Source organism: Magnolia sinica, chromosome 11 (assembly GCF_029962835.1).
Source record: "Magnolia sinica isolate HGM2019 chromosome 11, MsV1, whole genome shotgun sequence".
NCBI lineage: Eukaryota > Viridiplantae > Streptophyta > Magnoliopsida > Magnoliales > Magnoliaceae > Magnolia > Magnolia sinica.
In genome coordinates, this window is record NC_080583.1 from 4905555 (window position 1) to 4929030 (window position 23476).

Sequence of the window (23476 nt, forward strand, 5' to 3'; positions counted from 1 at the left end):
AATAAGAAGTTGGAACAAAATTCCGTATTCCAAAACTGCTAGAGAATGGACACACCGCAATTCGATTAGAGAGTTCATATTCAAGCCTGTACATTATGAAAACTTGGGTGATGACTTAGTGACCATGTGTGTCGACGGGAGGGTTTCCTCCAAAGAAATCTATACAGATTTCAAATGTACATCTGTACATTTTGAACGAGAAATTCAAGGCCATTCCCAACCCGGAAAAAAAGAAGAAAAAAAATCCACAATTGAAAACCGAGATGCTTTCTGCTCTTTACAGGACCCGCCACATGTAGGCAGATTTTCGGTAGAAAGGGATCCACCTGCTGACAAAGCATGGGATATTTTCAAGCTTGAGGAGGTTCCAGTGTCACCTGAATGCAAGGAGAGAGAGAGTCGTGTAGATGCTGTGCTCCAAAGGAATTTGCAATACTGATCTGCCATCTTAAGCCGGGTGCACATCCTTCTTCTCATGTATGTCTACGACGAGATCTTGCAGTTCTGGGAACAGTGAAAGAAGGAGAAGTTCCAACATGCAGTATGCTAGCTGCTTCACACAGATGGTTGACTGCGATGAACAAAGGCATTAGAAGTGCTCTCTGAGAGTTTGAAGAATGGAGGGGGGAAGGGAAATTATCATGCTATGCTGTTACTGCAGAGCAAACAACATTAGATTTACCTGGGAGAAGTAGTAAATGTCTTTCGCACAACGCCGGTACTGTTTAGGCCCGATCAAACTGACTAAAGCAGTTGGAGCTCCTCCGCCTGCAAAAAGAGCTCATCTTTGTTAGAAGCTTCCATGAAGTTACATGTATTACCCAACATGGAGTAAAGTTCATAGGTTCCCAATCTTGGCTCCAAGCTTCTCAGAGCACTCTTTTAAGTTATATGCTCCTTAGTTGCATCTGGCTTGGACAGTCCAATTGATCGATCTGAACTGTCTATTAAATCCAGATTACATTTAATGGGCTGCCATCCAAAAATACAAACCCTCCCTCCCTCCCTCCAATTGATTGATCTGAACTGTCTATTAAGTCCAGATTACATTTTATGGGCTGCTTCCCTCCCTCCCTCTATGAAAAAACTGGGAAAAAGAAAAAAAACTTGTATTGGCCCCATAATGGGCCACAATGGCCATTAAGGGACCAATACATGTCATTTTTTCCATAATGGGCCACAATGGCCGTTACGGGGCCAATACATGTCATTTTTTTCCATAACAGCCATTATGCCCGTTATGACCCCGTAATGCGCAATGGTTGGCACCACCATTATGTAACGGCCATTATGGGATACCACACATCCAACTTGAAGATTTGCAATGCATGGAATTACAATTTGGGGTGTAGTCGTCTTTATGTATCAAAATGGCACCACCCCACACCTTGGGTACTTATTCTACAATGAACTAAATGAATTATATTTCAGTTTGATTGAGCATCCAAATGCACCCTTGACTCTTTCCGCTGTATTCATGAATATTCAAGTATAGATATGCTATCGCAACATTAATGCCAAAAGCTTGCGAGGAGGTCATAGACGCATCCCATCTCTGGGGAAGTACTGGCAGATCATCACCGTGATTGTATAAACCATCAAATGCATAGCAGCAAACATATGCTGTTGCATGAGATATGTTGATATACATGAGAGATGGTAGCAGTGAAAATATAGCATGAAAGATGGAACAGATCAAGGATCTAGTCAACATTGAGAAATACAGGAGAGAATACAAAAAAGAAGTGCATTAGCAGCTCGCTTTTGGGTGATGATTTTGCAGAACTCTTCGACATGATCATAGCAACATCCCACCCTCTTGCATTAATTCATTTAGGAATCATCCCTCTCACCCTCTCTGATATGACCAAAATGCGGTAGTTGTAAACCATAAAGAGTCCCATACTGGAATCAAAGCAGGGGCTCAGAGGCACGTAATCTATTCTAAAACCACCTAAAATGGACAATCAATCTTATCAAAACCCATGTGTCCCATTGTCCCTACTATGAAAAGAGAAAATGCCTTGAAAATGAGGCATACTGCTCCCAAAAAGGTCATTGTGGATTACTGACTCCACTTCCAGAATGCAGATAACAGCTTCCAGCTGTGTATAAGATCCCAATGGCCAAATACCTACGCAGGTTTTTTTTTTTTCTTTTTCTGGTAGCTGGTCTCTCCTTTAACAACTTTCTTGAACATTTGTTGCGATTAATTGAAGTTGAAAGCTCTGACTACTCCGAAGATCCTTTGCCCTTCCTTTCATGACTACGTGTCCCCTATCACTGTTGTTCTGAAAAATATAAATAAAGAAACATACAACACTCAATTCTCCTCCAGGCCCCATTAACTTCCATCTCCAGAGCAAGTCATCCCAAAGATATATCAGCCTTGGAGAAATTTAAGTGCCATATAATCAAACCTCGAGCTGTATTTTCAAGCCAATGTACCTATTATTTGTTGATATGATGGCTTGGTTTTCACAGATCTAAGGGCATCGAGGTTCAGTTGCCATAACTATGGCATACCTACAGAGAAGCATGCAATGCCTCACTGAAAAGCTAGAGTAACTAAGTATAGCAAAAACAATGTGAAACAATTATAATAATAATAATAAGAATAATAAATAAAACAATGTACAGCCACAAGGACTGCATTTGTGTAGTTCCCCTCAATCCAAAAATGTAACAATGGGGCAACTAGTTTATCCACAACCATAGGATAGTTGATCTAAATAGACAGGAAAGTCATTCTGGCAAATGGCAATATCAATTATAATCCCTTCAATTACATTAACACTATCAATGCCTCTTTCCACAAGTTCAATTAGGAGGTAAGGGGTTTTGAGCCTTTAATAATTCCTTCACACTCCTGCTTCCAGTGCCGCTTCATGGCCATTTAGACTTGATAATGGTTTTGAAAGGGCAAGGGGAAGGCCCAAAAGGACGCGAGTGAAGATAGTAAGAAAAGTCTTGATGACCTATGGGCTTAACTGTGGATATGGTCCATCATAGAGTGGAATGGCGTACAGGATTCATGTAGCTGACCCCAATTAGTTGGATAAGGCTTAAATGACGACAATGATGATGATGCATGCTCACACCATCACTTGAACCCCTCCTTTTTTCTCCTCATGCCAGTGAAACTATGTTTTGCTATTGAATCATGTCAAATTTTGCTATCCATCCTTAGGTGACAAGGATAAGATGTGCTGGCAGTTAGATAAGTCCGGACACTTCTCAGTCTGATCATTCTATAGCATATGCTTTCAGATAGTGGTCTCAGGGAGACCTCAAGCAGTGAGGTTGATAGCAAGTTTATTTGGCGCTATGGAGCTCCCCCAAGAGTAACAGCGTTTGCGTAGTTGGTTGCTCGGGGCAAAGTTTTGACAGTTGATAAGCTCCATAGGTGGGGAATGGCTATACCAAATGCTTGTTTGATGTGTATGGCGAATGCAGAACCTATTGATCACCTCTTTCTGCACTACCTGACAGCGTCCTTTTTGTGGAATAGCATCCTACCTTCTTTTCGGGTTTCCTGATTCTGTCCGGCTGCTATTGATCTTTTCCTACTGTCTTGGCATGGGGTGAATCTCAAAAGGGAGTTGCAAGTCCAATGGCGCTTGGGTCTGTTGGCAGCGCTTTGAGCTATTTGGGAAGAAGAAATGGGAGGTGTTTTAGAAATTTGAGTCACTCAGTCAGATGGGTCGTGTTGAAAGTTAGAAGCCTGGTTAGCATCGGCTGCGGGAGGTTCTTACCTTCTCTCTGTATAGTTTTGCCTCTTGGCGCTTGTTTAAATAAACTTTTGTTACTATGACTCATTACACATCATCTATTTGTTACGCTACACCCACATGTCATATTAAGTACGAATGAGTATGAGGTCCCCCACAAATGCACTCATGTCCCCTGGAACAGTGCTCAAGCTCCACTGCAGGCTTCCGATTTCAATGCCGTACAATTCTTCCCTTGAATCAAAGCTTCTTCTTTCTTTCTTTCTTTCTTTTTTTTGGAGAGAGAGATTGAATCAAAGTTTTATCCTTCAATGACAATTCTCAGAATCTATAATCAAGATAAATAGCCTGATGAATTCATATTGCAATACCATATAACCAACTTATACCAGCACCACCATGAACAAAGGATTCCATGATTGGTTGTGCTTTCCATCAACAAAGGGGCTCTAAAAGATTTTTAGCTTCTAGCAATGAAAGAAAAAAAAAGAAAAAGACATGGCATGCTTCAAGTAACCATCCATAAACATCTTCCATTACAATACATGGCACGAATTTCAAGCCTGTCCGCTAAATACAAAGGCAGACAGTTTTCCTGACTAAAATTGCATTTGCCTGCGCATAGTAGTCCCTAAGCTATTCCAGAATAAGCTGAGCTGTAGTTTTGCTCTCTGATAGTTGAAGTAAATCATTTCAGAGGCAACCTATTGTTCATTAAAAGCTTTCACTGTTTGAAAGCTAGTCAAGATATAATTATGATTTCGTGCTCAACATGATTCAAGAACAGAAAACATAAAACCCAAATGGAAACTTGTGAGAGACACAGAGAGTAACATGAAATTTTTTCTCACCAAGGAGCATTTTCTTAACATAGCTAGCCCTCCGAGCTGCCTCAAGCTGCATCTCAAAGGAGCTAGGATGGGAGACTTTATCACCACCTATCCGGCTTCCAGTTTGTGCAGGTTTCTGACTGTACTGAATGCTATTCACTTCATCTTGATTATTCTCGAACTTCAGAAAGAACGTGCCATTAGGCCAGAGAACCTGACAAAATATAACAAAAATCAGTCAGAAAGACGCAATTGTAGTTTTGACTCCTCTCTGTCTATGAAAAAGGAGTTTTAAAATTTAAATATAGGGGATGAAACAATACATTATTTTGTTAACTTCAATAAGGTTGTGACCGTCTTGTTCTCCTCTAACAAATGTCAATTCACACATAAATTTTCAATATGAGAGAGATGGGCCTAGGCCAAGAGAGGCCATAGAACCAAAGATTGCCTCTGAAATGATTCTGAGCCAAAGGTCATAGAACAAAAGATTGCATCTGAAATGATTTACTTCCAAGTATTGGAGAACAAAACTGCTCATCTCGCTTAGTAGGATAAATACATATTATATAGAGTTTTGCTAAGTGCACACAGGCATGCAATGAAGCTCAGGTACATGTCATACATGAGCCAGCATGTCACATAGGTGTGTGTTGAGATCCAATCCATCCATCAGGTTGGTCCAGCCTTCTACATGTTTTGCCAAAAATAAATCTGGTCCACTCATCATGTGGGCCCTGATATTGGAAACAGGCACATGGGTAAGAAAACTTTAGCCATGGTTTTCAGAGCCATACATTTGTTTTGCAAATTTTGGCCCCCCTGACCAGTGGATCAACCTGATTCTTGGGGTAGGACATCAACATAGTGGCGTCGTTCTAACAGATGGATTGGATCTCGTACCTAAGCTTTATTGCACATGCGTAGGCACAAAGCTCATATGTATGTATATGTGTGTAGGGAAACCATTCATTACCAACATTTTCAACAGAAGTTCGGTGAAACATTGTGTGGGGCCAACCGTGATGTCTGTATGACATCTTAGTTGTCCATCAGTGGTGCCCTGACTCGTTTGGCCAGGGACCCAAAAATAGGTCAATCCACCCAAAGATAAGTGACGAGTTTTCCAATGAGACAATCTTCTTTCAAACCTTTCAATCACTTTGTCCCAAAGATGTTTTACTGGTTTTCCAATACAAAGCAGGAGGCCTAGATACAACGTAAGGAAAACACCCTCCCTACTCCCAAATTTGCAAGCGAATAACTTGGTTTCCTCCTCCAGAATTCCCACCCCCAAAATTTCACTCTTGTTAATATTAACTTTTAAACCTGAAAATGCATGAAAATTGACTATGATTGCTCGAAGATATTCCACAAAGGGAGGAATTGCTTTGCAAAATAGTAATGTATCATCTGTGTACTGCAAATGAGTAACCTGGAAATCTAAATTATCCACTGTAAAGCCTTTCATGAGCCCCATCTCCACCCTTCTACCTAAGAGTCTACTGAATGCCTCCATGTTCACCACGGACAAATATGGAGATAGGGGTCCCCCCAACAAAGACCTCTCCATGCTCAAAAAAAGCCCTTCGGGGGAGACATTCACCAAAACTGAAAATTTAGCTAACTTGACACATTCTTGCATCCAGGCCCGCCAACCCCGCATCGCAACCTTGCTAGCATATAATCTAGGAAGTTCCAATCGACATGATCATAAGCTTTTTATATGTCTAACATGCAAACCAAATCTAGGAAGTCCCAGACTTGATACCAATGCTCTTCTTAGCCAAACACCGACCATTCTTCCCATCTCTGAATCATTATCGTTGCACCATGTTGCCATCCTTTACATGTGGTAAGCACTAATTCCATGCAATCCTGGGAGTTTAAAGATATATTTATTAAAAAGAAAAAAAAAAAGAAAAAGAAACCATTCTTTTGAATACTCTTAAGAACAATATCTTACTCTTCCAGTCCTCTGCAGTTCTGCAATGGCCTTTCCCCCAATTCCTCTTCATTATGCTTCGATTTAGCTATTGCTACCAGGCAAAATTAAAAGGTCTTCATGGACTCATCTGGAACCTTATTATTAGTTCGCACTTCTGGCCCTTGATCTGTGAGAACCCTCCATACCCATTTCTCTTCCATAGGCTCCCTTTTCGTTGATACCTTCATACCCTGCTTTGAACCATTCAACATTGCTTCTTTGAAGATATTCCATCCTCCGCATTCAACGACACCAGCACATTTCTTGTGGATATTGACACTTCTTCCCTAACATTTGTAGTGTGATAACTATCCTCCCCTGTTCCTTCCCTTTGCACTTTCGGCCCTTAATCCATGAGAACCCTCCATACCCATTTCTCTTTTGTTGGCTCCCCTTTCTTTGATACCTCTGCACCCTGCTTTGAACCGTTCAACAATATGTCTTTGAAGGATCTTCCATCCTCTGCATTTGACGACACCTGCACATTTCTTGTGGATGTTGACGCTTCTTCCCTAACATTTGTAGTGTTGTTTTTCTTGATAACTATCCTCCCTTGTTCCTTCCATATTCTTTTGCTTGGGGCCATATGGAGCTCTTTGAACCCAAAGTTTAATCCCTCCAAAGCTCTCCCAACTCAGAAGTTGAACCGCCTCTTCTAATTCTGTCTCAGAGCTCATCCAAACGAAAGTGAAGCCTTGAAGATTAGTAGAATTTGTTTCTCGGTGTATCATCAGCTCCATAACTACTCTGGCCTGTCCGAACACTCTCTCAAAGTTTCCCACTCACCATCCTACCAGAAAACTATCGACAAACAAAGTTGGGTATTCCGATAATCTTGTTACTCCCCTTGATACGTTACCTTCCTTTTCCACCCTTTCGGTAGCAAACTGTCTCCCATTTTGCTTCCGACTCTTCGCCCCCATAGAATCTATCAGATATAACCTGCTACCCGTCCGCTTCCGATAGCCGCTGTTCTGGCTGCATCCCTCCAGATTTCTCACATTCTCACATGAGCTCCCTAATAATAGGACTTTGTCTAGGTTACATATAGATGAGAGGAGTGCAGGCTACTCTCAGGAAATAATTGAAATGTCAAAAATATCCTCGAAAAAAAAAAAAAAAACAAAACAAAACAAAATTGATCTTTTCTTAATACTAATTGTAGGGGTAAATTTGTTAAAACATGCTCATGGGTAAAATCTAAGCCAGTTAAAGGCTTTTTGCAAGTAAAATGTGAACCGTATGTTGGACAGCAGTCACTTTTTCCAATTCCCAAAATACCCCCAACTTCATTTAAAATTTCTTCCCATGTCCTCTGAATATTCAAAGTCTCTCCACCTTAGGAAAACTAATTGCAAGGTTAAACTTTTCCCTTGCCACACAAACACAAACACATGCTTATGATTGCATACCATAAGCACTCACACTTATGACTGTATACAAGGACAAGTGGCATAAAATGTCCATAGTGTATAAATTATAAATATCACAGTATGCTATCATTTTCCTAAGGACAGTATACTATCATATTTCTATCCAAAATAACATGATATGCATATTTAGTATATAAAGATACTTTTGTACAATCAAAACTTATGTACTGGAGTACAAGGCAGACATTAAAATTGAACTTTCTATGCCCAAGGAGAGAGACTGGCCACAAGAAAAACAAAAGCAGCCTAAGATTCCTAACGGAAAATATGGCACGTAACAAAATGTGCAAATAAGTAGCATCTGACATTTGTTTTGAAGGATCAAGTGCATTATGGTGTATATGTCACAGGGGTACGAATACGTTGCTTTCTAAAGCTGACCCCAATAACTGGGACAAGGCATTGATAATGATGATGAACTATTAGTTTAAAAGGAATTTGTTCTGCTAAGACAGTACGCTGACAAGAAAAACTATTCAATATTTACATCTTGAACCCAGCGAATCCCTTGAGCAATAATGTCATCTCTTCGGAGCCATTGAATTTGCCTGAGAAGCCAATCGTCGATAGCATCTTCCATCACTAACTGCAAAATTTGCTTCGAGATCCAGAAGACCTGCCTTCTGCAAAAAATATAATAAAAAAGTACGATTTCATCAAATCCTAAGGTCATTTAAGATGTAGAAACTAAAACAAACAAAACAGCATTAATTCCATGCGATATAGGACGGCAGCGAGTCCCAGAAGCCCCAGAATTTTCATTCTCTAAGTAGGCTAAAAATAATATGGACTAACATTCTTCGAATGAAAGAAACTGTGACATCATGCAAAATATTGTTCATACACAAAGAAGGAGAGTGGTCAAGAATTAAGCTCCAAGTCAGAATACTGGGCCATTTGAAAAAAAAAAAAAAAAGGATGTCCGAAGATGGATCAGAAGACATTTGACATTGACTTCCAGCCTTGTTCATCATTAAGCAGCAGGAGAGCAGGAGCAACAACAGAAATAGAGATAAGGCATCGCGAGGCCCAACACAGCTAGGCATATCAATTTTCTGAAGCAAGGGTGGAACAATCTTTTTCAAGGAATCACCAAGCAGAGGATATGCGCTCCACTTCTGGCTATCGCATGCTTATCAAAGGAAATCTCATTTCATGGAAGAGTAACAAACAATCAGTAGCACGCACGCACGCACGCACCTGCGCACCAATTCTCATGAGAACTTTTTGAGAACTCATGATATGAGCACAAAATCTGAACCATCCACGTGATGCGACACCCTATGAAACCACCAAGGCCCAACTTTCACCCTGAGCCAAAACTCCGGTGGGCCATGGCAAAAGGAAATAGTTTCCTCCCTTTGAAGGTGTGCAGGTAAGCGAGACTGTGTGTGTGTGTGTGAGGGGGGGGGGGGGGGGGGGACATTTTGCATGCGAGATTATTTGGCTTTGGTCCCTCCTTTGTGATATGCACATCATAGTTTCTACTCTGATTCCACTATTGTTTGACAAGCAGGCCCCTATTCACATTGCCGCCAATCCTATCTTTCATGAAAGGACAAAACACATAAAGGTTGATGGTCACTTCATTCATGAGAAGATTTCATTTAGGTTCTTCATATTCCTCATGTTCACACCCATGATCAGCTAGCAGATATTCTTACAAAAGGCTATTCATACTTCTCATCTTCAAGCTTTATGGGCAAGTTGGGCATTTGTGACATCTCTACTCCAGCTTGAGGGAGAGATAGTGTTAGTGTGTGTGTGTGTGTGTGCGTGCATGTGCATGTCTGTGTATTTGTGTGCAAATCTCTTATATCTTTGGGGTTGGTGTGTGTGTATACTGTATTTTGGTGCTCCTACTCATTATTCTGAGTATCCGGATATTACGATAATATCCTTGATATTATCTGTATCTCTAGCTCGGCGATTCTAATAATAATGGTAGTATCAGAAATTTCAGACATCAGCAATATATTGATAAGTATCGTCAATGTATCAATATCACTAATATTTTTTATTGCGTAAATTTCAGGTGTTGCTTGTATCACCAATATATCGATATCGGCAATTCAATATCAATATTTTCGATTGTGTAAATTCCAGGTGTCGCTTATATCACCAATGTATTAGCAATATTTTGATATTATCGCCGATGTATCGATATCATCAAAAATCTATTTATTAAAAAATTGTTTGGATGGATGGATAGATGGGATAGATGGATATTTGGATGATTGGAAAAGATGGTTAGATGGATGTGATGGATGGATGCTTAGATGGGATGGATGGTTGGATCATCATAGACATGTACTATGTTTCTATGCTTATGCATGGATGTATAATGTATGAATGCATTATGCACGTTTGTTTGCTTGTTAATTGGTTTAATGAGATTTAAGTAATTGTATTTGTTGTGTTACTATTGGACCGACTTCTTACGATAGTATATACTTTTCAGCCTCATTAAATGGAACCTTACTAGGTATACATTCTTTTTGCAATTTTTTTAAAAAAATTTCTTAAATATGCAAATATGTGTATTTTAGCATGTTCTAAATTTTCACTGAAAATTTCCATTGTTTCCCCCATGTTTCCCCAATATTTCCCTGCTTTCTGGAAATCAGCAATATTATCAACGATATCAATATTGTTTCTGTATCCCCAGTTAGGGAAACTTGTAACGATAACAATACTTCGAACACTCACTACTCAACACAATTCCTTTTATTTTTGTTCATTATGGTTGATTATAATAATATTAGGTGTGAGAGCTTGAGTATTTTCTACGCAACCCTTTCCTCTCTCGAAACTCCCCCTTCTTCTTCTTCTTCTCCTTCTTCTTTTCTGTGTTAAAACTTATTGGCCATCCGAAAAGAGTGGACCAATAAAACTTCCAGCAACATTGCCAGCTCTCGGCAGGAAGTTTGGGCTATCTCTTGGGCTTTGATTTCAAAAGCAGTTGTCAGTTGTAATGGTTTATCTTTTATCAGTTATGGGGACCTGATTCTTCATTGTTCGTTGGATGATCTCTCATCATCCCCCTTTTGTTTGGCTTTTTCTGAGCCTTTGGCTCTCTTTAATAAATTGAAGTTGCCATTTATTTTTTATATTTTTTTAAAAAAAAGCTTTAAAAATAATAATAATAAATAAATGCACCAGTGAAGCAAGATATAAGATGGCTCACCTTAGCCAACCTCTTCGATTAAGCTGAAATATCTTATCAACTAAATTCAACAGCGGTACACTTACATTAGGCGGTGTCCACTGCAAAATAATAATAATCAGAGCATCATTATCAGTACCTCCAAAACTACATATGTGACAGATATAAAACAATCAGAACCCAAACAACATGATCTTAAAGAATAGACGCCACTAAAAATTGGGATTCCTGATATGGTTCTTTGATTCAGTTGTACAGCCCAAATTTCTAATTTATTCATGCTGTCTAAAAATTTCAAAAAATGTTATATTCATTGGAATTCTAGATAATAATAATAAAACAGTGTGCAACACTCCCCCAAACAAGCTTCCTGTGGGCCTGTTAACCAAGACAACTTGTATCTTAGGGTGTTGAAGTATCATTAAGGGAAAAAAAGAACCTAAAAGGAACTCTTATCAGGAAGATGAAATATAAGTGCACCACCAAAAAACCAGTCGAAATACAGACCTAGGAGACATAGTAGTTGAGGTTATCAAAGCATCACCAGCTAGGTACTTTTAGGCAGTGAACATATGAAAGAAGTATTCTCAAAGATGAGATGGTTTTCTTTAAGAAATCTCATAAAGATTTATTTACCTGATTCAAACAACTCACTCAACCTCCTAAAAAATCCTTCAACTACAACAGTAAAGAAGCAGATGCATATAAATAACTGGCAATTTAGGATTAGCAAGTTCAGCATCATCATCGAATGATAAAATAAACTCTGAAAGGTGTAACTGTGCCTTTTTTTCTTTTTAAAAATAAAAAATAAAAAATTAATCTTTTTGTTACTATTTTTCTTTTTTTATGAGAGAGGGAGGGAGAGAGAGAGAGAGAGAGAGAGAGAGAGAGAGAGAGAGAGAAGATAAGTTTGCCAAGTGCATATCACAACAAAGACAAATCATTTCTAAGGAGCCAAATAAAAACAAAATAAAATAACACTAATCAAAGAAATGCTAGATGTTTCAACAGTGCTAGGAAATCAGTGGAGGCCACATCCCTTAGGGCAAGGTCATTAATTAATGAATGGGCCTCTTGTTCTCCTAAATTGTGGGATTGTAATTTTGATTTTCTTGGGAAGCTTCTAGGTCACCTCCTCTTCGCCGCTATCTTTTTGTAATTTTGTTTTGCTTTTCTCAATAAAAGTCTCATTCTCTCTCTCAAAAAAAAAAAAAAAAAACTAAAATAATAATAATAAAGAATTCATTATACCTCTGGTGGCACTCCAACTGGATACTCTAGAAGATTAGAGGCTGCCGAAGCATTCATTGCTAAATCCCCATACAAACCAAACCTCTCAAATTTCATCCCCAACTGTTGGCTTCTCCCGGAAGCCAAGCTTTTGGATTCTTCAAAACGCTTTAGCACCCGAGGTGGGAAGCCTTTTGAGGTCAATTCATTGTCTGAATGCCATCCATGAATTAGTGCAGCAGAAGCCGCCTCATCATGCACCGCATCTTTTGTACTTTCCTCATCAGATAAGCTATGATATGTCTCCATATTACTGTGGCTTGAGCTATGTTTACCAATCTCCTCTTCATTCCAGGACAAAGCCAGGTGCCTTTCTGCTACCGTAGGAGAAGTTGTATAAGGTAATGAAGATCCAGAAACTTTGCGCAATAGACCATCCGAAACCCCTTTGACTTGGCGAACAATATCATCCATAGCATCATCCACATTGACTGTGAAAAATAAAAAGGAATAAAAATTAACCAATTGGGACATCAGTAATTACTTTTGGAGTTGGAATTCAAGGAACTAACATGAAGGCTAACCAGCAGGAACATTGACCAGAAAAATAGCACCATCATGCAGGCATTATATTCTCACTAGCATTCTATAACAAGCCAAGAGACACATCTCTCAGGTCTATGATCTGATTAAGAAGGTGAGCATGGTTCATTACCACGTTTACTTCAGTATGGAAAAATGAAATAAAAAATAGCGCTTCATTGAGAACTGGCAAGTCTTTCATTCATAAGTGGTTAAACTAAAACATCATATGCATTTGCTTCTAATTATTGCTTAACGTGCACACCTAAAACCTTCAATTGCTTATAGTTGTTCACATGGAGGTCTTGAAAATAGTCACTAATAGTGCCTTCAATGTCAGGTTGGCAAAGCCTGGTGACCTGGTCTGGGCATCCCAAACCATTCCCACTGCCACCCCTGCATCAACAACACATTAACCGTTTTGAATCCGCACACAACAACGTGTATACCAAGCAGCCCCAGTGCCCTGTTCAACTCCCAGTTTTTTTTCAATGTATTCATGGCAAAGCAGCGCTTTGCTAAGCCCACACATGTATATAAGGCAACTCATGTACACGTCACCCATGCACCACCATGGCACATAGGTAGGAGACCTAATACATCCACCAGAGGTACCAATTTGTAGATGCCCTGGACCCAGAATCAGGTCAGTCCACTAGTCAGGTGGGACAGTTTATTTTTAAATGCATGGCTGAGAAAAAATTAGCTGAAGTTTTGTAACTGGTCCACCTGGGACGGGGGTCGGTGGATCCTTGACTGTGGGGCCCACCATGATGTATGTGTATTATATCCACACCATCCATATGTTTGACCGGATCATTTTAGGGTATGAGCCCAAGAATGCAGCAGATCCAAATCTCAGGTGGACCACACCACTGGAAACAGCGGTGATTGAACGCCCACCTTTAAAAACTTTTTGGGGGCCACCAAAATGTTTATTTGCCATCCATCCTGTTGATAAGGTCACACAAAACTAGATGAAGTGACCACACAAATATCAGCTTGATCCAAAACATGTGGCCCACAAAGTTTTTAATGTTCAATCACCGCTATTTCCTTAAATGTGGTCTGCATGAGATTTGGATTTGCTGCATTTTTGGGTTCATGTGCTAAAATGATTTGGCGAAATGTATGGACGGCGTGGATATAATACATATACATCAAGGTGGGCCCCACGGACAGGGATCCACCAAAGCAGGGTCCGTCCACTTGTTCCTAATATAGTCGCCCCCCCTACTGAGTGGACCAGTTTTCTTTCTAGGTGAGAAGATCTCCAGGGTAAGACCTAAGGTATTCTGTATCAGTACCGGTGGCCATAATGGTCACCACTGTTATTAATACAAGGTATCAACGTAACAGCCGATATACCCCCGTATCAATTGAAATTTTTTTCCTCAAAGACTTCTAGAAAATATTCGAAAAATCCAGAAAAATGTAAATATTCCAAATTTGAATTTTTTATTATTATTTTGAACTTGTTTATGGTAGTGTAGCGGTCCACTGATTGATGAGAATATTGTATCGGGCCGTCTGATGAACTTATGAACCTAACAACCTGAGACTGACTTGAAACCTTCTACATTTAATTTCGAACTATATAATATCAACGATAAATTTATTAGAATGAATGCAATACTAAAACATTTCACATTTGTAGGGTTTACTATTATTTATAGTGTTAGTTTATTAAATACTTCGTGACTCATGTACATTTCATTTCAACATCAGAGTCTAGAGACTTTTGTGTCTTATTATGTAATTCATATACCTAACAATTTGATATCATTTTTCCCAATAGATCTTAAGAAAAAATTCGGGGCTGATTTGGTCGAACACTCAATGTGCTAAATCGGCCTCAAATTCTCACTAACAGATCAGTGGACATTTATTGGACAGGGAAAAAATATCAAATTGTCATATTTCAAAAACCAAGTGTCTGCAAATTATGGTTAAAATATGGTTCAAAAAACAAAATCAGCAATTAAAATCGTTCAAACAATTTGATTTAGGATTGTGACTTAGCAACAACATTCCCATAATTTAATTGGTTAATTTTGAGTTACAATATACCCCATGCAATGTTTTAAATATCGATGATATCGGCTGATATATCCCACGATATTTCTTGTATCCCACCTATGCGATCCGAAACGCACAAATAATAGGATATATCCCACATGTTCGATCCGGTGAGCATTTTTTTTCTGTAAATCATTGTCAAATTGTTACAAATCCATGTTTTGTTATGTTTTGCATGAAAATTCATGGATTGGGAGCTTCGATTTTGAGATTTGGAGAATGATCAAGTTGTAGAAATTTGAAAAATAAAAATAAAATTTTCTCAACTTCTTGCAAATTGGTTGCAATCTGTGTCCAAACATAGAATCAAACATGTATGTAACCTGATTTAGTGATTCTTATTTTGCTTTTGAATGTATTTCTTGTGTTTCCACACGTCTTCTTACATTTATAAATTATATGAATAAATTTTGAATATACTTGCATCAATTCAGTTAGACAACACATAGATTAGGACTCCAAATAAAGAAAACCTATTATGTGCACTTGTTTTTTGTGATGTTTTGATTTGTAAGTGTGTATTGATGTCTTTTTTAACAATCACTGAAATTTCATTGAAAAAATCGACCAATTTCCAATGTTTCCCCATGTTTCCAACAACAATGATACATTACGCGATACAATCGATATATCCCATATGATAACCAATATGTATCCGTATCCCAAGGGTGCAATACGTAACGCGATACTGATATTTCGAAAATTAACCTCATGTACAATTTCTTAAGGCCTTGTACATGGGCCCACCTTGATGTATGTGTTGTATATCCATGCCGATCCATCTGTTTTGCCAACTCATTTTACGTCATGATCCAAAAATGAGGCATATCCAAATCTCAAGTGGACCACTAACGGTTGAGGCCCTAAACGTGGGGCCCACTTCGATGTGTGTTGTATCCATGCCTTGATATTTTTTGGCATGAGCCCAAAAATTTTAGGGCAGGGCACAAATGCTACTAAACAGTGCTCTATGAGCCCCACCATTATGCATACGTTTTATCCACACTATCCATCCAGTTTGCCAACTCATTTTATTGCATAAGCCCAAAAATGAGACAGATTCAATTCTTAGGTGGACCACACGACAGAAAACAGTGGTGATTGAATGATCACCATTAAAAACTTCCTAGGGTCCATTGTAATGTTTATTTGCCATCCAACCTGTTGATTACATCACACAGACTTGGACAAAGGGAAAACACAAATATCAGCTTCCAAAACTTGTGGCCCCAAAGAAGTTTGTAATGGTGATCGCTCAATCATCACTATTAAAAACTTCCTAGGGTCCATTGTAATGTTTATTTGCCATCCAACCTGTTGATTACATCACACAGACTTGGACAAAGGGAAAACACAAATATCAGCTTCCAAAACTTGTGGCCCCAAAGAAGTTTGTAATGGTGGTCGCTCAATCATCACTGTTTCCTATGGTGTGGTCCACCTGAGATTTGGATCTGCCTCATTTTTTTGCTCATGCCATAAAATGATCTGGAAAAATGGATGGATGGCACGGATAAAACGAATACATCGTGGTGGGGCCCACAGAGCACCATCCAGTAGTGACTGGCTACTGGCAATGTTAGTAGGCAATCCACGTCTGTGGGTGAGGCCCTGATCATGGGGCCCACTGCAATGTATGTGTAGTATATTCATGTCATCCATCTGTTTTGCTAGCTTTTAGGGAACGGTCCCAAAAATGAAGCAGATGCAAATCTCAGGTAGAAGAATGAAGAAGGAGAAGAAAACACAGGGCCGGCGCAGCAGAGTAGAAGAAGAAGAAGAAGAGAGCCAAGTATTTGTTTTTTACTCTTTTTTGGATTTTTTTTTTCTTCTTTTTCGTTTGCTTCCCTGTCACAGGGCCATAACGGCCATCATAGCCTATAACAGCCGATTTGGGGACTACAACAGCCATTGTGGTTCCTTTTTTCTCCCACACCCCACCTTGGCCATTACTAGTACAAATCGGCCAATATGGCCGACACGTAACCGTTTTGGTACACCTTGGTCAGACCCACCTATTTCATGATTTGAATATTGCACCTTTCGGCCACAGTGGCACATATGGTGGAGTGTATATGGTATTTCTAGTGCACATGTTTGGGCTTAGTGAAGCTCTACAGAGGAATACACATAATATAAAATGCTGAATGTTAAAAAGACAAATGGAAATAATTGAAAGCAACCAAAGAGAACCACATACCCGCCAATGTCTTCATCACTGAGGTAGATTTTCCAAAAGCATAATTCTTCAGAACAAAACAATATAAAGGATTAGAGGGTGGCAACTATTGTTCATGTTTAAAAGAACCTAAATGTGCCTAAAGATACAAACATGTGCATGTCCACCAGAAGTGACAGGACTCAGGATTGCAGAAATCAATATGTTGAATGGCTGCATACCTTTGAGGTAACACTTAAAAAATCCCACACTTCATGTTGTTCTGCAACATTGGCTATTGACAAAAGATCCTGAAAGAAAGAACATATCAGAAAGCAGCCCGATAGAACCGATACACAATCGAAGGAATGCAAAGCAGGGCAACTATATCACACTTGCAAATATTTGTCAAGCAGAATACACCGCTGGTGAACAAAAGAATCCTCGATGCTTGATGAAAGAAACCTCTTTGGAGGCAAATGTAATGTATAATTTGGTATATCTTTAAGATACCGATGGAGTCGCTCAAAGTTTCTGTATCTGCAGACAATAAGTCATAAAATATCAGTCGAAATTCCCAAATGTAGAACTCTCCATTCTGATGCAGAAAGACATTTTAGGAACTGTCTTAGACTTAGTGCCAAGGATTTTAGAAAATATATGACTACCAACAGGATTCATGAGAAAATAACTGTGGTCAGAAGGAATGCTAGAGGACAAAAAATTTGCTCAACCTAAGATATACATAGCTAAGATAAAAGTATTTCAAAAGATAAGTATCTTCTTTTCACAAACCAGGTCAAAAAGTATTTCAAAAGAGAAGTACCTTCTTTTCACAAACCAGGTCTTATTCTCTGCATCTCTCACAGCGATTGAATAAACTGCAAAAGATTTTGACCCAATCTTCTCGAAATATGCTCCCACAACCTATAGAAAATTGTAAGCACTATGATATGAAGCAAAGATACAATGTAAAGATAAATTAAAAGGTTTGTATAAGATAGAAACATGAAAGTAAAGATGTTAATGAAGCTACCATGACCTTAACCATTTTCATCTTTCTCAAGATACCAACACTAAGGGCATGTTTCCTTTCCAGTTCATGGGTCTCTTAATAAAATCCTCATTACCTCTCAAAAAAAAAAAAAAGAGGGCATGTTTGTTTAGAGAGAAAACCCTGGAAATCGGTGGAAAATCAATTGATTTCCACTTATGGGAAATTTGACCCTTTTGCAGAAGTAGAGAAAACTGTTGAATCAGTGTCCTTTTCCACAATATTACTCAAAACTCGAAAGGTGTGTAAAACCATTTCCCCAATAAAAACCACAGTATTTCTCAATTGGTGGGAAAATGCTATGACCTCTGATGCGATGTTTAAAGTTGTCATTATTGCACTTTGTCTTGGTTTAGGTAGATTTACCCATTCAAAAACGCAAAACAAACAATGGGAATGGAAAAAGAAATGCATTTCTGTAGAAATTCACCTTGCTAAACAAACATTTGAAATGGAAAAGGATTTGCTTCCTTTTCTGATTTAAGGATTCCAAAAAAAAAAAAAAACAGGCACGTAAAACTTGTAGCATTGGTTTCCAAAAATAAAATAAAATTAAGGACTTTAAAAAGAGCTACTGGTATTTATATATGTACTAGTGCAAATTATACACATGCAACCAGGCATAAGACTTCAGGCACAAGTACAAGCAATGTGCGTCAAACTCTAGATTCTAGAACCAGCCTATCATTAAGCCAACTGATCTTTAGATAAAGTAACTTTATCAATGCTTATCTGAAAGAAAGTATAATAACAGGTATCCTCAAATCCATGGTAAATAAAAAAAAAAAAAATAGAGGATGCATTCTTAAAAGATTCCAGTAAAGTGATGCTGCACACTGAATCATGAGTTAAAGGCAGAACAAAGATAACAGTTCACCAACCTTCTTCCTCTTCTTCGTCTTTTTTCCCTTTTAGAAGGATGATAGTTCACTGAGAAAGAGTGAAATACACAAATTGATGTAAGAAGTTACTCACCCGACATTTGAGCTTGGGGACATGCAAGGATCCTTCACCGTGGAGAACCACTTCAGAGACACTGACACCACTGGACCCTTCTTCCTTCTGGAAGTCCAAATGTGGGTTACGTAACTCCTTGGCACCCAAAGCCTCCCCAGTTTCTCCTATAAGTGTTTTGTCAATATCAGGGAGACTTTTCAAGGCAGAAGTACTATTGGAACGCTTAAGCAGTCTCATGTTGCCTTCAGCAGCTTGGTTGGTATGCTCCTTCCATTCATTAACAAGGTGACCTCCCTCAAAAGATGGTACCTTGTTCAGATCTTGAGATAATTGAGGTTTGACATGTACCTCTCCACTTACTTGAGAATGAGACGACCCATGCTTTTCCCGCACCACAAATTTATCTTCTGTTCTTGTTGGACTTCCATGTTTGTCAGTTAACTTTTCATTCCCCGTGTTTCCAACATGCCCACTGGTGCTAATGGTTCCTGAAGTCTTCTTTACCGGTCCTTTAGTTCCTATTCTAACATGACTGTCACTTTTATTTTTATAATTTCTTCCTTTGGTCCACATGTTTTCAAGATTTTCGGGAGCAAGAACTTGGGTTCTTCTCTGCGTTGCAGCATCCAAACTCCTTGCCCAATCTGCTGGACGTGAATGCATATCATGCACACAATCAGCCTGGGACATTTCTCCATGATTAGTAATTTTTGCCATTGCCAATGCCAATGCCATGTCACTGGATTGATTTGAAGCTCCTGTGGTAACAGAATGATGACTGGTTACATCAGTTGACTTATCATGTCTGGCCTCTTTACTCCTGTCATCTTTAGCAGCAAGGAAAATACATTCAAGCAACTCATTGATATACCTGAAATAGGGAAATGGTTTGGTTGAAGATGGATTTTTCCCATAGAAAACAAAGAACGGAACAACTTGTGAAAATAACAGCAGGGACAACACTGTACACTATCTCGTAATACCCAATCTAAATAGTACAAAATCCAGTTGTAGTGCATCAAGTTCCACAACATTAATCTCTATATTCAACAGCTACTATTCATACCAAGGAAAAAGATCAACCATACAGACTTATGTACATCAGTCCGAGTACTCTCCAGAGACTTCAAAACTTATAGGTACATTTCCTTCATGGAGGTATCATTCAACCCTAAGAAGACTATTGGGTTGCATCATATCACAGGAGGTTCCTTCTTAAATAAAACAAATGTGCATATTTTGTAGCTTTATAAACACCACCCATAGGTATAGTTGCATGCATAGTTGTATACATTAAGAAAAGCAGAAACACATTCTTTCATAATAGACATTTTGCTTGAAGCCAGCTAGAAAAAGGGGAACGCAGGTGCAGTTTGCTCCCCTGCACCAGAAGAAGGGTATTCCATTTTTACAGATCACTTTCCTTTTTCTAAATAGATTACGGATTATTTCCTATTGCCTCAACATCAACCATTTTTATCAGCCACAAAATTATCTCCATCTGCATGTGACCTGGAAAACAGAGATGGAGTAGCCATGTGACAAGGGTTTTTGAGACATGGTGATGCATCCAAGACCATACACAATCAATCGGAGGATACATCTAGGACCCACAAGCTGATCAATCAAAGATCAGCCCCACCCAAGTGTCCTAGTCAAGTATCTCAACCACTTTTGAGGGACAAGATTGGTCCGATGGAAGATGAATGGTTTGGATGTGCATTCTGAGCCATATTAGTAACCTTCCAGTTAATTGTTAGGGTTAGGGCTAGTTAAACTAATTCCGCATTTGTATTTTCATCACATTCTTTGTGGGCCATTTTATGGGCATTTAACAATGTCAGAATGAGATGAAATTGGTCCCATGCGATAACCTATTAAGTTAGCTTTCAAACAAGCCAAGATCATGCAATTCCACCGCTGGGTTATGGCCAATGTATATAAGGTCCATATGATGGTGATGGGATTCAAGGGCAATTTGGTCATTTGCTATTTTATTAGGGCTTTCTTAGTTGTCGGATTCCATATAAACTATAACGAACTCCTTACTTGTAACAAAGGATTTAAGATATTAAAAAAAAAAAAAAAGATTCGAGGCTCCTCTTTTTGGTTCCATTTTATGGAAAAGAGAGGCGGGTGTGATCCCTAGCACTTGGCTAGTGGATGGTTGGGTTCTTCCCTACAATCTTGTTTTTCTTTTATCTGAACCATTTGGGATTTGCATTAATTGGTATCAACGCAAGTTCTCCTTCCTTGGGAGGGAACTCTGAGACTTTTCCTCTCTTGCTCTATCTTCTCTCTTCTCCTTTTATTTATCCCCTCCCTTTCCCTCCAAAAACCATCTCCCTCTTCTTTAATTCTTCCTTTTTCACCCGTCCCCATAGTTCCCCATCAACATGCTCCCCTTCTTTCCCAAACCTTCTAAGCCGAGCCCATCCCATCAAACCGTTTTCCCTTCCCCCCAAAACTGCATGCCCATCATATCAAAACGTACCCATTCCCCAAATCCATCAAAGCCCAAACCTAAAGTTCAGCACATGTTTTGTATAAGAAATGTCGATGAAAGGAAGATATTCATATGCTTTGTATGATTATTCTGATTCCAGACTCTCATGCTTAGTATGGCCATCCATATTCATCTCCTGAGTACCTGATTCCTATCCAGGTTACCATAACTATTATAGTCATTATTCATATTATCCCAAGTCTTACCGTCTTCCTGTGTGCCTCACAGCGATCCCTATCAACGCCCCTCTTGATGTTATGAACCAGAGCAGCAATATGTCAGTTACTCAAATACACTCTGTCGCATGAAAATATCAGCAAAAAGCAAGGATTTTCAATAGATGCGTGAGGAACAGTTAACAGAAACCAAGGAAGAGATTTAAGCAATCAAGAATTCAAGACAGAGATTGCATAAGGTTTCAAGGATATTTCATGGAATATCAAAACTTGCTTCTAACCTTGATTGAACAGGGGTTTGAATCCTTGCCTTGGTGGTAGACTCTCAGGAGTTTCAACACGAGGTCTTGGGTTCGAATACCGATAGGTGGTGAAATCCCACTACAGCAGGACATGGACACTAGCACCTTTTTTTTTCTGAAAAGATGACTAGATCCATTCAAGAAAAACCAAAAGAGGAGGGAATCTACAACACAAATATAGGGGCACAAAGCTCCAACTTTCAAAAAATAAAAAACTGAAGAATTAGATCCTTTGCTTGTGAGCACAAACGAAATGTTTAACCCTCCAATCAAGGATCGAATCTCTTAAACAACATAAACACAAGCAGAAAGAACATCCCGTCCCCTTTTGACCCCAGATATCACTACCTCATAAGGCATCTCAACCGCAACCACCAATCGCTAGAACTGTTTGTGGATAATAGAAACCACTTCAAAGCCAGGGGGAAATGATGCATCCATGATGAGGACATAGGCAACCAAATGCAAATGGATCAGACAGATATACTTGTTGAGGAGTTTTGGGATGGATTAAAGCATGAAAATGGGCTTAAATATCTTCCATAATGGGCTAAATCCATAAATCCATCAATGGACCACGCATTGTGGCATCCGTAGTACACTTTTGGATCCACAAAAGGGGTCTTTTAATGGCACTTCCCTTAAGAATATTTTCGTATTTTTTGATAATTTTTTGTTTCTTTTTGCTTTGCTTATGTCTCACTTAAGTAGATAGGGGTATTTTAGTCATTTTCCTTTAAATTAAGATTGTAATACTGAGATTAAAACATCTAGCCCATAGTCTATGCTTGATGTAAACCTAGATTAGTGTTAAGGCTTCTCTTTGTTTTCCGTCACATAAAAACTCAATAAGAAAAAATGACCAGCAGCTTTTGGGACATTTTTCTTTCCTACAAGCCTTGGGCATCAACCCTTCTCTAGAGATTGTGCAAGTGCATGTTTTTCACAAGTGGGGTGCGTGACCTAGGCCATCAACTAGTGAAAGCTTTGATTATTCATTGGTTATTACATTGATTTTCCTTTCTTTTCAAGTGGAAGAATCTCTTTCCTCGGATTGGGTGTGTTTGGCAAACTCATTTGTAGCATAACACAGGTATAGTTATGGTAGCATGTGAAATCATCGGGGGCCATCTCACATAAGGGCACCGTCAGTTGGGGTAGCCTCAGAGAACTAAACTATATGTGTCAAATAGTCACCACCCCCCATAACGGACCTAGTCTATAGTAGTGGTCAAGGATTCATAGGTCAACTGAGCAAAGGATTATATGAACGGCTGGATTT

General features: G+C 39.0%; 1 protein-coding gene across 4 annotated transcripts in view; it reads right to left on the reverse strand.

Moving 5' to 3' along the window:
• The window catches only part of LOC131218612 (uncharacterized), a 37295-nt gene continuing 13819 nt past the window's right edge, over positions 1-23476 (reverse strand). Inside the window, exons 5-15 of one of the 4 annotated variants that reach the window (XM_058213256.1) lie at positions 19229-20081; positions 18026-18126; positions 17595-17739; positions 17442-17510; positions 17242-17287; positions 12402-12871; positions 11169-11248; positions 8469-8604; positions 4583-4775; positions 683-768; positions 1-571 (exon numbers count right to left, since the gene is read on the reverse strand). In XM_058213256.1, the coding sequence (XP_058069239.1) occupies positions 449-571; positions 683-768; positions 4583-4775; positions 8469-8604; positions 11169-11248; positions 12402-12871; positions 17242-17287; positions 17442-17510; positions 17595-17739; positions 18026-18126; positions 19229-20081 (2302 nt within the window). In that variant the 3' untranslated portion in view covers positions 1-448. The other 3 variants (XM_058213257.1, XM_058213258.1, XM_058213259.1) reach the window with 3 other exon arrangements.